This window comes from Gallus gallus, chromosome 13, assembly GCF_016699485.2.
Source record: "Gallus gallus isolate bGalGal1 chromosome 13, bGalGal1.mat.broiler.GRCg7b, whole genome shotgun sequence".
NCBI lineage: Eukaryota > Metazoa > Chordata > Aves > Galliformes > Phasianidae > Gallus > Gallus gallus.
This window is the reverse complement of record NC_052544.1, coordinates 16,787,118-16,804,455: the sequence shown is the minus strand read 5'-3', so window position 1 is coordinate 16,804,455 and position 17,338 is coordinate 16,787,118. Positions and strand designations below refer to the sequence as shown.

The window sequence follows — 17,338 nt, the reverse complement described above, 5'->3', positions numbered from 1 at the left end:
TCGAGGAGGCTCTAAAAGCACTCCTTAATCCAACTGCTACCAGTTGGGGTTTATCGTCGGTATTTTTTGCAAGACATTTATTTGTCTTTCCTCCCGGTTAAACCTACACCACGTTTTATAGATGACGCAATGAGAACAGCAGCGGGTACTGTGAAAACTTCATTCATCGGGCTGGGAAAGACCTCCGAGCTGCCCATGCCCACCCCCAGCCCACCCCGCCGTGCTCTGACCACATCCCCACTGCAACAAACACCTCCTGGGACGGTGCTCCCCCGCCCCGATGCCCTCCAGCAAACACCAACAGGAGCGCCTATTGCCCCTGCAGGAGCCACCAACCATGAGTCAGCCACCGGCTTTGTGCGCCCAAAACACAAAGCAGTGAATTCATCGCAGCGTTTTTCATGGCAGAAAGGATCTCCGCAGTACACAGAGAGGTTTATAGAAGCCTTTACTAAATCCAGCCGTACAGACCAGCCTGGCAGGATGATCTCAGACCGCTTTCAAACGGCAGCAAAAGAAGGAATAATAATAAAAAAAGTTGTGGAAACCATTTTGGAATTTGGGCCAAGAAAAGCAGTCCGTAACACAGCCAGGCTCCTCTGCACAGCACCTGCTGCTGTCACAGGGCTGAGGACACCGCCAGGCCCGGCAGCTCCCGGCACTGCTGCGTCCCTCGGGGCTGTGCAGGACAGGGCAGGGCAGGCGCTGCCCCGCAGCACTGGCAGCAGTGGGAGCGGACAGCCCGGCCCAGCAGCCCGGATGTGTTTAAGGAGCAGAGATTTGAAGAATTTCCCCATGGAAATGTCACAGCGAGACAAAGGGTGCATTTCGACCACGGGACATGGGGCTCAAACCATTCTGAGACGAGGGCTCTGCGCGTTTCCTCCTCCACAAACCCCTGGCAATAGTCCCAGTTTAAAAACAGCTGCAAGATGACCCCCAGGAGTTACTTTGCAACAGATCCAGGGAGACTTCAGGTCCCACGAACCACAGAGGTGGACACATCACCGCTACAGACATTGGCTTTGCAGGTGTTGGGTCGCAGAGCTGCAGAACGCCCTGTGCCAGAGAAGCCCAGGTGGAAGCATGCTTCCCACCAACAGCACGGGGGGCCCAACACCACAGTGCCTCTGAGGCCTGTCTGAACCACACAGAGGCTTTTGCTGCTGGAAAGGGAAGGCAGCCTCGCTGCCCCAGGGCAGGAGGGACAAAGGGGTCCAGAGACCACACAGGGCCACAGCTGTGGCACGCAGTGTCTGGGCTGTCAGACCCAAGGCAGCTATCAGAGCTCGGAGTCTGCCAGCCCTCACTGAGTACAGATGTGGGCTTCTTCAAACCCTGCCGCCCACCCCGTTCCACAGGGCATCCCTCCCTGCCCGTGGTCCTTGAAAAGAATGGCTGGGAGTGTTTGTATAGGACAGCTGAGCTCGAGGTGTCTGCAGCGCCAGGCCACCAGATGAAGAGAAACAGGAATGCCAAATATTCCAGTTCTCCGAATGCACAAGACCAAATAAGGCCCATATGCCAAGAGAGTAAACAGAAGGCTGATCTACCAAGTTTGGGCAAATGTGATGCAGAGGTCCTCGGTGCTCCAGATTTTGTCCTGCAGGATGAACTCAGTAATTCCCTCTGCATACACTTCTTTAAAAAGGAAGTTCCCATTAACCCCCATCCGTCTTCATCCGCCCCGCTGCCTGGATGTCAGCAGCACACATCTGTGAAGTTCAGCCTTGAAACAAAACTACGATTAAATCATTTCAGAAAGCAGATTCCTTACGTGAGACTGAGGAAGAACCCAGCACTGCCCAGAACCTATGGGATCGCTGTCTCCTGAACGGACAGAGAAGACCACCGCTGGAAACCGTGCTGGGGATGGCAAACCTGGATACAGAAAGGAAGAAAGAGACCCTGGAGTGGAGAAAGAGCCACATCTGCATCACGCCTTCCGTGCAGCTGCGATGAAATTCCTGCAGAAAACCTGCACTGGGGGAAAGAACCAGATGCAATCCAGCATTGAAACTAAATTAAACACTGATCTACAGCAAAAATTGCTACATAAGTGACATTTATTAATGTTCTGCTATATTTACAGTTTTAACATAGTAAAACTCCAAGGTGAATTACCACTTGGCAGAAAGCACAAAAGTGGACATTAAATCTACACTTATAATGCATCAGAATCTCTGCTAACACAGGTTATAAACGCAGGAGTTACAGGTATGTTAGGAATCGTCCCAAAATCCCAAGCCAAAGGAAAAAAGGCCTTTATTTTGCAAGATATTTTTTATACAAAGTTGCACCGTGACCTTTCGTCTTTACACTACCAACGTGTACTGTGAAAACTCCTATTTAGTCCAAAAAGTAGGCAGTACGAAAGTATACTACAACACTGAGAATATCATAGGCTATTAAAAAATTAATACTTGTGCCACCTTCAAAATAAGACTCTCTCCCACTTAATGACACCTCACGATTCCGCGCTGCAGAGCCCAATTTTCCCTCTCAGACAGACAGCACAGGTGGCGTTGGCATTAAGCAGCAGGGAGGTGTGTAACCACAGCAATGCCATCTTTTGATGACTTAACTTTTGGGATCATCCCCTCGGGGCAGTCAGCATTACGCACACTGTGCACTACAGACCAGAGTCCCAACCTGCTGCGAGGATGCAGAACGAAACAAAGCAAGCCTGTCCCCTGCTGGCTACGGGGCACAGCTCATGCTACCCAAATGACTACAGATGCTAGATAAGGCTTTATTAGCACATCACAGACTCGACTGCAAGAGCTTTTGCAAACATTAGCCACTAACGATTTAATGATTACAGAATTCCGCATTAATTATTAAAATTTTACACCTAGAAACAAATAGAAAGAAATGCTTCTCCTTTTTTTCAACAGTACTTTATTTATTTCTTTTAAAGCAGGTGATTATTTTTCCTTCTGTTTCAGAGTCTTGATTCACTTCCTGCAGGTGTCCTGTTACTTCTTGAGGGAGAATTCACTCACACAGGAAGACATTTGCCAGAAAACATCTGTCGGAGAAGGATATCAAATATTGCACCTATAGTTAGATTGCTATTTCGGATAGCAGAAGGATGTAGTTCACAAAGAGTGCAGGATATCGAGAGGCTTATAAAGGATCTCAGTACACAATGACACGACTAAAACAAAAACGATCACTCACGACGCCCTTCTCATCACGCCCTACAGCTAACCTTAAGAACAACCAGATAGTGAAAATGCAAGTCCTCTGTGGTTTCCTTATCAGGAGTTCGGATTAAAGATCTCCAGTGAAAGCACTTTCAGAAGGCGAGGCAGGCCATTTACCTCAATAGATCCAAGAGTGCTTTTTGAGAGCTCCCAGGTGCCCCAAAATAAACAAATAAACAAAAACTTAAAACAAAGACACCACACCTCCATTCTCACAAGCAAGGAGTTCAGAAAGGTCTCCAAAATTATTATTTCAAATTCCCAATCATAGAATGACAGAATCAAATACAAGAAAGGCCTCTGAAACAAGCAGCCACATGGTTCCTATAATAAAAGAAAACGTTTCATATAGAAGTAAAATAAAATTCAAGGAGCACAAACTACAGGTGACATAGCTGATGCTTAAATACTGGCACTGTGAGCACACAAGGAGGGGAAGTGATCCTTCTGGTGACTCAGCAGGAATTCCAGAGGATATTACAAATCCTGGAGGTCAACACAAAAGCCCACTGTAAACCAGTAACTTTGTTAAACAGAACAGGAACACAAATAAATTGGCTGAAGAACTATTTTTACACACTATCATCACCAGACACAGCTGTAAAACACTGCACAATGCTTGTTCCATGTAGCATATTCCTGTTACAGAACAGAAATTAAGCAGCCTCAAGCAATTTGCAGCTTCTAATAAAAGGAAAGTGCATTTGGAAAATTAAACCTTGGTTTCAAATTCTGAACAATGTAATGAGCCCAGTTTAAAGCTGGGCTTTGTTTGGTCTCTTTATACCACTGTCCCAGCTGCAACTGCTTCAACCCTGTCTTGGGGAAATACGGTGTTATTGCAGTATTTCTAAAGGGAGCATCAGGTTGCACCCACCATCTGGGAAGCAAACCATTCCAGGATTTCCTTCCCCTCAGGGAGGGACAGTTAATGTGAGGCCATTATCTGCTGTAAGCAGGAAATTATGCTATAAGGGTTTGACTACTTAAAGCTTTCTTTAAAGTCCCATTAGGAAGGGAACAATGTTAAAGTTCAGCCTTAAAGAAAAGACTTTCAGGCATTCAGGCTTTTGGGAAATGCTCAGGTAGGCAGCATGCTCATGTGCACTGGAGTGATCTTCAAAGAGAAATGGTGTGCAAGAATTGAATTTCTTCATGAACTTGGCAGAAAATTCAAAGAGAACACAGAATTCAGACAAGTTGTTCTTTTTGGTACACAAGCCAGACTGGCACAGTTTTCTAACCACATTTTGTGACCTCTGTTCATGTTTAGAACATACCACGTGTTTCAGGCACGTCACTCAATCAGAAAGACACGCCTGTCGAACACAGCACAAGGCCAAGACTCTGTTTGTACAATTCCAATCTAATGAATTCAAAATTCTTCTAAGGAAAAACTCAGGAAGAAATGTCAAATATTCCCCTGCTCCCCACCAAGACAGCCTGGATGCTGTCCCTCCATAGAAACAGGAGCTGTGTGTGGGATACCAAGAAACAACTGTTCTCTGCTGCCTTGCATTCTAAGAATTCTGATGCAAAGGAAAGTCACTATATTAAGTTTAAAATGAAACAGAACAAATTCATGAAAGCAGGAAGTTTACCTTTAGTAAATAAAGAGAACTCTGGTTCTGGGGAGAGTGGAAAAAGTATCAGGCATCTTCCTAACCTTTGCATAATTAATAAATCCTCTGAGAAACAGCAGAAAACCTAGATGGAAGAAGAAACACATTTGTGCAGTTAATAAAGATTTTGCTTCTGCAATTAGAGAAGGAGCAGATCAACTCACTGTTAACAGCGCAAAACCACCTGAGCTGCTTGGATGCACAACAGCTGTCTGAATACAAGAACTTCTCTTGTATCACCTTATCTTTCAAGACTGTGCAGTCTCAAAATCAGACTTTCCTTAGCCCATCACAATACCTTCCACCCAAAATTAGATCTAGTGTTTCGATTAGATCTAGTCACTTAAAATGGAGGGAAAAAAAACTAACGAGAGAAAGATCACAACTCGTTCAACAGCAGATACAACACCAGTTACTATAAATACAAATATTTTTCTCTTCTTTTTTCCTTCCAATTGATAAATAGGATACCACCACCCAGAATTACAACAAAAAGACAGTGCTTATGTGCACCTCCAACACCTAGAATGCATGCAAGAAGAGTACCCCGAGGGTTACATTTCAGTTTTACATCTACACGTACATATTTTAGTAGCCAGTTCTGTTATGCTTACAGAAGGCCTTACTGCACTCTACAGAGTTTTAAGTATGCATTCCTTCCCCCCAGAACAAAACACTTACCTAGTACAAGGAACACCCACCAAAGCCAATACTGACCATCAAAGTAACCAGGAAAATAGGTGGAGAACTGGGAAAAAAAACAAAACAAAAAATAAACCACACACAAGTTAAAGCACATGTCAGTGTCTGTACCTAAATACATTTTCAAGCTGTATGCATATGCAATCTCTAGTAAGGAAAATAAAATAGAAAGTATGCTTCTCGTCACCTGCTGCCTTTGTCACAGACATGTCACACCAGAGGGCACCAGCGAGCTGCTCCAGCCATGCGACTGCCACTGCCTCTTCCTCCAGCAAAACAACAAACCTCACACTCCCTCATTCCAAATCCCTGTCTCACTCTTCTCATCGGTTATGCTCACAGTGATCTCACACTTTAGACAACATTACATTTTCAAAGCAGCACCTAAAGAACATCATACAAGTGAGATGCATCGCTAAACTGACTGTAGGGCTTGCTTTATCCAGATAACTGTTTTATGAAGATCAGATCACTGTTAACGCCCAACACACAAACACATTCTGATGTGGCTCAGCCTGACAGAGATATCCTTGAGTGTGCAATTTGTGATCTCCTTTATTACAATAATAATCCCAGCATATGAACACATAAACAGGACAGAATGACAATAAAGCTCTGTCCTCAATGAACAAGAAGCTCAAAATCCATTTCAGCATTAAAAAAAGCCAAATTTGCCACAAATAACACTTATATAAGCAAAACAAAAATGAGTCAGGGAAAAAAAAAAACAGTACCAGTATGTGTTTCTGCACAACACAACTTACCCTGACAATAAGGATCCACTTGATAAGAGACAGACCAAATCCAGAAATGGCCCCATACCGTCCTGCAGCTGAAGTAGTCAGACAGAAAGACAGGAAAAATCCAATCCAGTTGAAGAGGAATGCCACTAAGAAAGGAAGAAAAAAGCAGCAGATCAAGTCCTCTTTATATTCCAAGGAAAAAAAAAAAAAAAAAAGGCATAAAAGCCTTAAAATTGGCACACACCATTTTTTTTTTTTTGGTGCCTCAAATCTAAGTGTGAAAAGTAACTCTAGCTATTTTGGGTTGCTGACTTACAAAAGTAAGTTGCACCATGTACTTACTGAAGAAAGTTAGCATAAAAATGCCATCATTTCCTATCCTCAGCTGGTCACTGTCATCAAAGTCGTCCCGTGTCACAAAGTCCTCCTCCTGCAAATCAGAGGGAAAGGCAACACAGATGCATTTAAGCCAGTCCAATCCATACAGCAAACCCACATCTGCACCTGTTTCTTGAAGACAGGGTCAGCAAAGCACCCAGCCCTCGAGAAGCAGTGTGCAATAGAGGGATACAGAATGCTCATTTTACACTCAAAGAAACCCCTTTTGGAGAAAATATTCCTAAATATCAGAAGGCTACAAATGCAAGCAGAGAAAAATCCCACGGCATGCTATATTAAATCCTTAGCAGTATTTTTTATTTCCTTATCTTAATACAGGCACGTTCTTGTTCTCACTAAAAGAATTCCCCTACTCATCAGAAAAATTACACTTTTCATCTGAACAAGTAATTTGGCTTCCAGAAAGAACTATAAGGAACTGTGGGCATTTAATGCTGTTAGGGGTGGGGGACCATGCTGAACAAAAGATAGTTTTGACAAAGGAAATTTAAAAATGAAAAAAAAAAAAGTATTCTGATAGAGGGAATGGTTTTCTTATCCTTGCATCAGCTAGACTGCCCTCTGGTAAAGTCAGCTAAGCAAGCAGCAGGAGCAATGAGAGTAGATACAGGCTGAATAATTAATCCTAAATCCCTTAAAAAAAAAAAAAAGAAAAAAAAAAAGAAAAAACCCAACCCAACACAGTACACAGAGATACAGTACACCACCTCTGTCAGCTTGCCAAACTAATCTGGATAGCATTACTTCATAGCTGCCCAGAGGAAAATTTAAAACCTCACACCTCAGAACTCTTGGGAGTGTGTAGTACCACTGCCCTAAAAGGCTGAAAAACAAAAGGCAGGACAGACACTTGATAAGCAGGACTTAAAAGAGAAATCCTACACAGGAGACGTGAAGGACATACAGGCAGCCAAGTGTACTCACTCTTCCAGGAACCAAGGGAATTGTGGCTTCAGCCTTGGTTCTCTCTGCCTCATCGTAACTAGGCAGTGTTGTGGCCACGTTGTAAGATGGAGGCTTCGGAAATCCTGACTCATCCTTGTAGTCAAAATAAGCTGCAAAGGAAAAGTTATACAGCAGGTAACCCGTCTGCTCCTTAATAACTCCATGTTGGGAACAAGAAGCATTTCAGAAGCCCTCAAAAGACCTCAGTATCCTGACTGTTAAGCTCCCATCTCCTCCCCACCCTTTTAGCCTCGTACCATCCCAGAATAAAGAGTGAAAAACACAGGAATATCTTATCTCATACAAGGTAATATGCAGAGCACTACTTTAACAAGCCCAGCTCTACTTTTTTTTTTAAAGCAATGACACACACATCTCTCCTTCAATAAAACAGAAGTAGTTTCATTTATGAATCCCAAACAGTCTGAGTGAGTCAAAAGAAGAATCACTCTGAGCCTCAGATTGCTGGCAAGCAATGTTTCCAGAGAAAGACTCCTAACAGTTTTTTTGGTGCAAGGAATGGACTGGGACAAAAATCAAAGCGCATTTCTGAGCCGCAGTTCCTCAGGCACACCAAGGAATCGGAACTAATAGGGGCATCTTTACAATGAGCGTGCTGAGGCAGGATATCCAACAGTCAGCTTTAGAAACACAGCCCCCCAACTCCTAGCCAAGGCCGGCTGGTTATTGGAGATACTGACTCGCATTTGATTCACAAATCTTCTTTAAAGTTGACAACAGAAGTTCCGGAGGGGAAAAAATGAAAACATTTACCTAAGCTAAAACACACCGATACAGAACCAGCATACAAAGAAAATCTCTTTTGCTCAAAGCTATTAGTGAGTTACATGACAGCATGATGATTCAGAAGAAGTGTGACCTTATGACCAAGTTCTTAGTTACTGAAAACTGCAGAAATCATGAATTCGTTAATCCCTTTTAAGTAACAAGTCCTTTTTGGAAGGAGTACCATAGCTAAATAACATGAGGGAACCACAAAGCCTCACAGCACTTTGATTTTAACTGCCTTCAATCAACTCAGAACACTGTGCAATGTAACTGAACAGCACTTTATAGGATGACATCAGATGAATGCAGCCAAAATGCATATTCTAAACCACAAGTAACAATAGCGTCTCTGGATCAATTCTCATCCTTTGTCGCTTTGGTAAGGATAATGCAATGCCATCTGTCAATATGGAGAACAATTAAGGAGGTAAGAAAGAACAACAGAGCAGACCTAGCTCCTTCCTTTCCGCTGCACTTACCTGTATTCTCTGCAGAAATGCTGCTGTAGGGCGGAGGGGCATCACTGACCACTGGTGCAGCCTCACCTGGCTCCTCTTCGTTCTGCAGCTGAACAGACCACACGAGAGGTTAACTGGGTGCCCCATGATCTGTGGAACTGCCTCCCGAGCTTTAACTGCACGTGGGGGTCTCTTCTGGAAGAAGACAGCTCTGTGGCACTGTGGAGCATTTGTTCGCTTTGCTCCAAAGAGCTCCCACTTGACTTAAAAGCACATTAAAATGAAGCCATGATTTCATGCCCTCACACACCTGGACTTCAACCTAGCACAGCATACACCTTCTCCGTACCTCTCCATTTCCCCAGCACTTCCCAAGGATCCTCAGTTCACACTGTTTAAGAGCTGCAATTGCATCTGCTTTAGCTAAGGAAATGCAGCAGACCCCAATAAAAGATTGCACTGCTGCCTCTGGTTTTGTAGTAGATACATGACACATGTAAATACGACTCCTGCAATTTCCCCTCACCTCTTCACACCGTAGGACTTCAGAGAAGACTGTGTGCTTTGTGCACCATGCTTCCCACAGCTTGGTATAAATAACCCTGCAGCTTATCAGCAGTAGAGCATCCCCTGCATGAACCAGGTATGCCAACTCCAGCTTTGAGCAGAGAAACTGACAAAGGCAAACCAGATGGGCTGAAAGCAGAACACACCAGAACAGAGTTTACAAGTGAGCTGCTACCTGATTTATTTTCCTGTTCCACTTCTCATCAACAAAGAAATTAACTTTTTACACAGAAAGACAATTCATTTCAGAAAAGCACGTTGGGACTGAGCCTTCACAGGGAAATGCCACGCTCCTCTGTAACCAGCACTAAGCAACAGCACTCCTGCAGCTCCTCCCGTAACATCTTCAGCCACTCCTGCACACTGGCACTGATGTACTTGAAGCCTTTTGCTTTCTTCTTTTTGGAGAGACACTTCTGGCATCTTCTGAAGTTGGCACTCAAGTCCTTGCCAAGCATTTATTGCTCAAGGAGTTGGCAGTTCTGCTTTGCTTGTACAGCTTACCAGGAAAACAAAAAACCAGCCCATGTGTAAGAGGTCTCACTTTACACCTAACTGCACTGCACCTTCTTCTATTTTTTCCCCTTTTGATAGCTCAGATCGAAGGCTCAGACTACATCCACGTCCTCAGTGAAAGTCAAAGCCCAAACCTCTTCAGTCAGGTGCAATTCATTGGACACATGCTACCCAACAGCTGCATGAACTGTACGACACTCCATCCCAGTGAGCTGAAGAGCACCCATTGCTTGGTTTTCCCAGACACCAACTGGACAGCTGCACACCTTGGCCAGTTGCACATTTGTGTGCACAGTACACGGAACAATTAGCCATGGGTCCAAGGGCTGCTGCCACCTCCCTGCTGACTGCTGCGTCACGTGGGAGAAGGCAAGCTGGACTTACTACTAGCTCCAAACCACTGCACCTCAAGTAACGACATAAAACACGCAGTTACTTTTACTTTGTAAAATTGAGCTAGAGGCTCTATGAGGTATGCAGTTATAGGAAACAGATTTTCCTTTTAATGGACAAGGTACACAAATGCCTTCCAGCCTTTTTAATGATTCCAGGCATCTAAAATTCAACTAAGTGCTTATTAGCAAAACAGTGAGGGTTCATGTGACAGGAAGAGTGAATCATCAGGTCTCACGTGGCACAACACAGCCGTGCTGCACTCGCCTTGCATTTTCCATGCAGGCCGAGGCGGGCACCCAGCACACACAGCACAGCACTGTGGGGCGGCTGCAGGCAACCTCCCTCTGCACTGCTGCTGGAAGCCTTCAGATCCCAGAGAATCTGACTGAAGCTGGATTTGATCACAGTCTATTTTGCTGAGGCTGACAGGTGTTCTTTCTTTGCTTCTCAGATGGAGCTTAGCTTTTAAAGAGTGAATCTCCTACTTGCTGCATTAAAAGTAGGCCGTATTTACAGCGATGTACGCACTTATTAAATCAAGAGCTCGGCTGAGATTAATTTTTCATCTGATTACCAAATGTCAGGAAGTTGTCTGATGGAAGGGTAAGACTCAGGGACATTTACTTCCCAGCCAACAAAAGCCACAGGCAGTGCAGCTCTGAGCAGGGTGCTGCTGCTGTTGCACTTTGCCAGTGCAGGCATATCACATGCAGATACGTGCAGCACAGCAGCACTGAAGTTCTAAACTTACAGAACGTTTTTAAATGCTTCCAAGCAAATTTGTTCCCTCTTCCAAACTTTGTATGCTCAGCACGCTGCCTGCTGGCATTGCTTTGCATCTGTTGTTATTAAACCTCCCCTCAGCCCAAGTCCTCAGGAGGAACGCTTGCATGTAGCCCATTACCAGCTTTGTCTCGGCCACGCATCGCCAGCAATGCATCAGCTCAGCAGTGCTCACGGCATTTCAGTTCTGATTGCACGTGCTGGCACACAGTGTAGTGCTGCACAAAATCCTACTGAGGAATCTGAGTGAAGGCAACCCTGATCAGGTCTCGTTTTTGTTGTTACTATGGTTTCTGTGGGATTTCAGAAAGGCAGCTGATTAGGTCAATAGCAACAAAAGAATCAATGTAGATATTTTCTTAAAGGTGGCAGGGTTGATTTTTCGGAACAATGGAACCACAACCTTTGCAAACCAATACAAGCAAAGTGAAATGCTAACTTGATGATCTTTAAGGTCCTTTCCAACCTAAGACCAAAAAAAAAAAAACCAAACCCTATGTCATTACTAAATTAGGGAGTACTCCAGCAAGTCAGCTTCCTAATCCCATTGCAATGCCCCTTACTTTCCTCCTTTTGCATCTTCGGCCTTCAGGATACAAATAAAAGCTTCTGCCCAGCCCAAAGAAGATACTTCCTTTTATTCAGTCACATTTCCCTGACAGTGATTTGAAATCCTGACTTCTGCCCTGTTTTAGATTCCTCTAACTTAATATCAGCTTAGTAATCAGCAGGAGTAACGATAAGCTATTAGACAAGCCAACCCACACACATCAACCCTTGGCAGCCCTCTCCTTGATGAGCAAATAACTGTTTTCTCCCCAAAGCTCTCACGGGTCATTGAACCGCATTACAGTGGCAGCAGGGAGCTCCTTGTTACACTTACACCTGGAGGTGCACACCACGAGGACAGAAGGCCTTCCCTCATGCTGCACGTTTGGGCTGCAGAGCTGTGCCTTGCACCAAGCTGCACGCATCGAGCACTGCTCAGCACAGCTGCTGCCCTCCAAAATACCATCCGTGGCCACCAGCGTGCTGCTCCTCACCGACTCACCCAGTGCTGCAAAGCTCTGCTCCTGTTCCCCCACCTCTGCTCACCCAGAGCACTGTGCCGCTTTGCCCAAGCTACCAACAAGCATGTCAGGCAGAACACACCTCTGCTGGGGCTGTCCTCGTGTCTGGGTGTTTGATGGCTCGGTACACAAGCAGATGGTTTCCATCTTAGGAAGCTGGAATTACCTTTCAGGCACCTAACAAAGCACAAAGCCTTGCTGCAATATTTAGGACCACAGTAACATCCTTCATGACATTAACACATCACAGAAGGAATTCAGCCCAACTAAGAGCCCAACACAATCCTGATATCTGAGATAACATTTAAAACAGACATTTGCCTGCAAGGCTGTGTTCTGTCACACAAGCTTTGCAATGATACTGGACTGTTGCTGTAGCACTGTCTTTCCCAAGTCCTTTAACTTTTAGAGAATGAATTTATTTTAATTCTATAATTACACTTTTACATAGAATCACCAAAACCTTCCAAACCCACCTGAGAGGTATGGTTGCCTGCAAAAGCTGCTGCTTCTGAACAAAGCAGTATCTATCTACAAAGAACAAGCTGGAACGAGTGCTGCATTGCACAGAGGCAGCACAGCTTCAGCCCAAATCCGGGCTCCCACAGGTGCAGAGCAACACGAGCAGTGGTGTGAGAAAACTCTGTGACTTATTTCTGTAATTCCCTACTGTTCTTATGTCAGAGCACACCTCCATTCTACTCATCTGAGTGCACAAAAGAGAAAAGAAGAAAACAACCTGCCCTTTATTTCCTTACCATTCTTATCATTTGCAGGTATCTTCAGGCAGCACATCTTCTGCAAGCAACAAACAGCTCACCGAGGAAATGAATAGCCACTGATATCACTAATTCTATCTGCTAACGTTACGAGATATGGGATATTCTGCACACCCACTGCAACTGAAAAATTAAATACGAGCTTAATGTAAGCACAAGCTGGCAACTGATGTCTCCTTTCCTATTTCACCTCAGCCTTCCCAGGCAGAACACAAGCAGTGCAATCCCCCATGGATTCCAAATGCACTCTCCTACCTTAGGCAGCACATTTCTTCTGCAGTTCCACCAAAAGAAAACCAAACAAAGGGAGAAATCTTTCTTCTTTACATTTCCCATAGACGCCTCCCATAACAGAATGATTCATGATCCATGGAAGCCTTCAACAAGTGGAACTGGAAGAAATGCCACTTAAAAAGGAATATGTTTGTATTATTTAACACACCCACCATTTTCTAGGTGGGTTTACATTACTCATATACATCACATATATCTTCAAATGCTTCCAGTAAAAAGCAGTTAACACAGAGCGTAAATAAACCTATTAAAAGCCTAAGTATTTTTTCCAGAACAGAGGCTACTTTCAGCTCTAAGCACAAAATACAGCTCTGCCACTGAGCTCACAGTCCAGAGGATATGCTCAAAAGGCTTTAAGCCATCTAAGCCCAGCAACATCCTGCATAGCCTTCCCAAAAGCAAGTCCGAACTGCAACGGCATCAGCCCCAGTCCTTCTGGGACATGAAGTGCTGCGTGCCGCAGCCTGCCCTGCTCCCCGGCACCCCATCCCACCTCTCACACCCTGCACCGAGGGACAGAACCAGCTGCCCTGCTCTGCCCAGCTCCACACCCTCAGCACAGCAGGGCACACATCCTTCCATGGGTTTTGCCTTGCTTCGTCTGCGCTTCCTCAGTGTGCTCAGCCAAACCACCATAGCATTCAGAAGCATAATCGCAGGCTATTTTCTGTTAGATTACCTAATGCCTGAATAAAGCACGAGGGCTGAAGATTATAGAAAACTGGCTTTAGAAAACAAATCACGTGCCATAAGCACCCCTTTAACATAGCACATACCGAGGAACAGACGCAGGTGGTGGAACAGGCTGCTGGGGGATGCAGAGCCCATGCGCCCACATAGGCCTGCAAGGAAGAAACACACGGGCTCTGAACCCAGCTGCTTATTTATTTCTGTTGTCCTCTGTGCTCAGCATCCTTTTTTCTGTTTTTTGAGAACACACACACACACGCTCGGGGGATCCCACCTCTCACACTCTGCTCCCACACACATTGGTCCATGCACAAAACCCTCATGGGGATGGATGTTAACCTGCCACGCAGACAGGGCAGCACGTTCAGCTGCAGAGGAGCTGCCCAATTATGGGTCAACCACCACTGATGCATCACCCCCTCCCAAAAATAAAAGTTCTCAAGATATATAATTTTCAGTTCTCTTTCACTGCTTCATACTCCAGTAACTTAAAGGATTACATGAGCGTATTGGTAATTTCCACACACTGCCCACACTTACAGATACTGCATTCAGCTCTAGCCCTTACAGCTATTTTCTTTACAGATTCTCCACTGACAGCAGTTACATTTGTTAGTTGGACATCTGTACACGCAGTGAGATTCAGTGTCTAAAAACCCCACCACGTTCACGCTGGAGACGTTCTCCCACCCTCTCATCTCCCCTTCATCTAAACCTCAGCTCTACATCTCCAGTTTCACAGCACTCAGGGATTTTCTGGAGCAGAGCAAGCATGAGGAATCAATAACATGCTTTACAGCAACACGAATACCAGAGTTCTGACAGAGGGCAAGGGGGAAAAAAAAAGCAACTCTTAAACAGCCTGACAAAGTAATTCCATCTGTATGTTTCTCATTCTGCACTCAATTACAGCTGTCTTTCCCTGGGACCTCATCTTTAGCAGAACGAATCCTCTGGGGCACAGACGGCCTCTCTAATCTCTGCTGTACCACGCAGAGTTGTGCTCTACAGCAGTAACAGCGCCTGTGATGTGTCTGCCCCACGTGTGGGTGAGATCTGGTGAAATGACAGCCTTCCACACTTCTCTTTAAGGGAATCAGCAGTATTCTTAACGGTCAGGTCTGGAGTGCCACCAAGAACAAGGCAGGAGCATCCTCCATTGTATGCTGTCACATATCTTCATGAGCTCAAGACGACAGGACACAAAACCAGATCCATCTGTAAATGACATCTATGGGGAGGATTCTCAGGGCCGACAGACAGGCAATTAGCAAAGAAACATGGTTATTTGTAGCCAGCATGGCTGGGAAGAGCAACAAAGAAAGAGATTTGTCTTCACGAATGAAGACATTTGTGTTCCACGGGAAAAGAATAGCAAGTTTTACTTAACTTTTACAAACCCAGCATGTCAAAACCAGTGACATCCAGCTGCAAGGATGAGACCAACGCTCTGTCCTAAGAGAAGCTGCACCCGGTATTCTGATGAGAGCGCACGGCCACCAAACGGCCACCACAGCAAAGCCGAAGCCCAGCGGTATTTCCGAGGAGCACCAACAGAAGACAGCAGCCCACACCTCTGGGCAATCTCTCTCCCTTACTGTCGGCAGTGAGGTCTCCACTCCGCAGGCCACAGCCGGGCCGGGCTCTCACCGCCCGCTGGGATGGATTCCTGTCCTTCGGGAGGCAGGGAAGGGAGAACGCACCAAGCGCACCTGGGAGCTCCGTAAGCACACAGCCCGGCCTAGGGGGATTTCAACGCGAGACGGAGAGCGCCGCGCTGAGCACACCAAACAAAATTAACGCTCATTTCAAGACGACGCAGAACGACTTCGCTGCTGGGAAGAATCTGCGCGGCGGTGGCCGACCCGCAGCACCGCGGGGCACGGAGGGCCGCGGCGGAAGGACGGCATCCCGGCACAAGGTCACCGCTGTGCCACCGCGCGGCCCCGGGGAGGGGCGGGGCTCCGCCGCCTGCAGCCCGGCCGTGCCCGCGCCTCGCCCCGCCGACCCTCGCCCCGCGGCGCCCCGCGGCCTCCAGAGCCCGGATCGGCGTCGAGGCCCCGCGGCCTCCGAACGGACCCCCCCGCAGCCGCTCCCGCGCGGCCTAAGGAGCCCCTCCGCCCCTCACCTGCTGGTAGCGGCCGCTGCTGGGCTCGGCGGCCGCCATGGCGCTGGGAAGGCGAGAGCTGAGCGGGCGGCGGGGGCTCGGCGCTGCCCGGCCGCCTCCCGACGGGCGCTGCTGAGGCGGAGGCCGCGCAGCCGGGGCCTCTTCGCTGCGGCTCCGCGCCCGCCCTCCTTCTGCCCGTCACGCTCGGTCGCGCCCTCCTCCCGCCCCGCCCCGCCCCGCCCCGCCGGCAGCCGGAGGCCTCGGGCCCGAGAGGAGCGGGCCGCCCCGCTGGGCCTGGTGGTACCGCCAGTGCTGTGGAGGGGAGATTTCTATCGCTAGCAATCCGAAAATTCAAGGCACCCCATGCTGGAGATGGGTGCCGCCTTCATAGCCCGCTGGGACCAGGCTGTGCGAACTGCTGCTGTCCTGGAGCTGGTCACTGAATCACAGAACAGCGTGAGTTGGAACGGACCCGTAAGGAGGGCCGAGTCCGCCCCCTGGGTCCGCACAGGGCCACCCAGAGCCGAGCCCTATGTCTGAGAGCACTGCCCGAACGCTTCCTGAGCTCGGCAGCCCCGGTGCCATCACCGTGCCCTGTCCCAGGCCTGTGCCACCCTCTCTGTTAACCCACCCGCATCGGTTCCCAACGCGATGCCCTCTCAGCTGCTCCCAGCACACACACACACACACAGCACTGCAGCCAAAGCAACCCCAAATGCTGGCCGGCTGCTCAGGAGGTGCTGCGAAATCCTGAATATCCACATCAAGCAGATGGTGCTGCAGACCCAAAGCCTTCCAGAGTGAGCGCTCTTCAGGAATCACGCTGGGTTATACATTTGCTTATTCTGCATTCTTTTGCACTTAATGTTACATGGGTTGAGGGATTTTCCCCCCTGCTCCGTCCTTGTGCAGTTCATCTGCGGTCAGACTTGTGCAAAACCGCCCACATCGGTCCCTAAGGTTGATAAGACTTAAATGGATCTGCTTTAGGATGAGGAGGGCTGAATCAGCCCTGCTGGGATTCTGAGCTGCAAATTCAGAGAAAGAGTTTAAATCTGAGAACACAGTCCTGAACTGCAAACTGTCATAAATGCGTGATTACAGCTGTGCATTCAGCACCGTGCTCAGGCTGGGATCTGTTCCTCACAGGACTGGATAGTTCACCCAAGCCCTAAAGAGATGGGTAAACATTGCAGTTCTCCTGTTAAGGGACAGGCAGGAATTGTAAAGGACTTTAGCCAAGAAGAACCTGCAAAAGAGGCTCCCGAG

At 47.0% G+C, this 17,338-nt stretch overlaps 1 protein-coding gene across 1 annotated transcript; it reads right to left on the bottom strand.

Moving 5' to 3' along the window:
- Positions 1–2,048: 2,048 nt before the first annotated feature.
- Positions 2,049–16,251, bottom strand: NDFIP1 (Nedd4 family interacting protein 1). The gene is made up of 8 exons (XM_414658.7): positions 16,091–16,251; positions 8,889–8,976; positions 7,600–7,730; positions 6,619–6,706; positions 6,298–6,422; positions 5,513–5,579; positions 4,811–4,916; positions 2,049–3,031 (listed from the first exon to the last, which is right to left on the bottom strand). The coding sequence occupies exons 1-7, from the start codon at positions 16,127–16,129 to the stop codon at positions 4,813–4,815; spliced, it is 642 nt and encodes a 213-aa protein (XP_414658.3). The 5' UTR covers positions 16,130–16,251; the 3' UTR covers positions 2,049–3,031; positions 4,811–4,812.
- Positions 16,252–17,338: the final 1,087 nt, after the last annotated feature.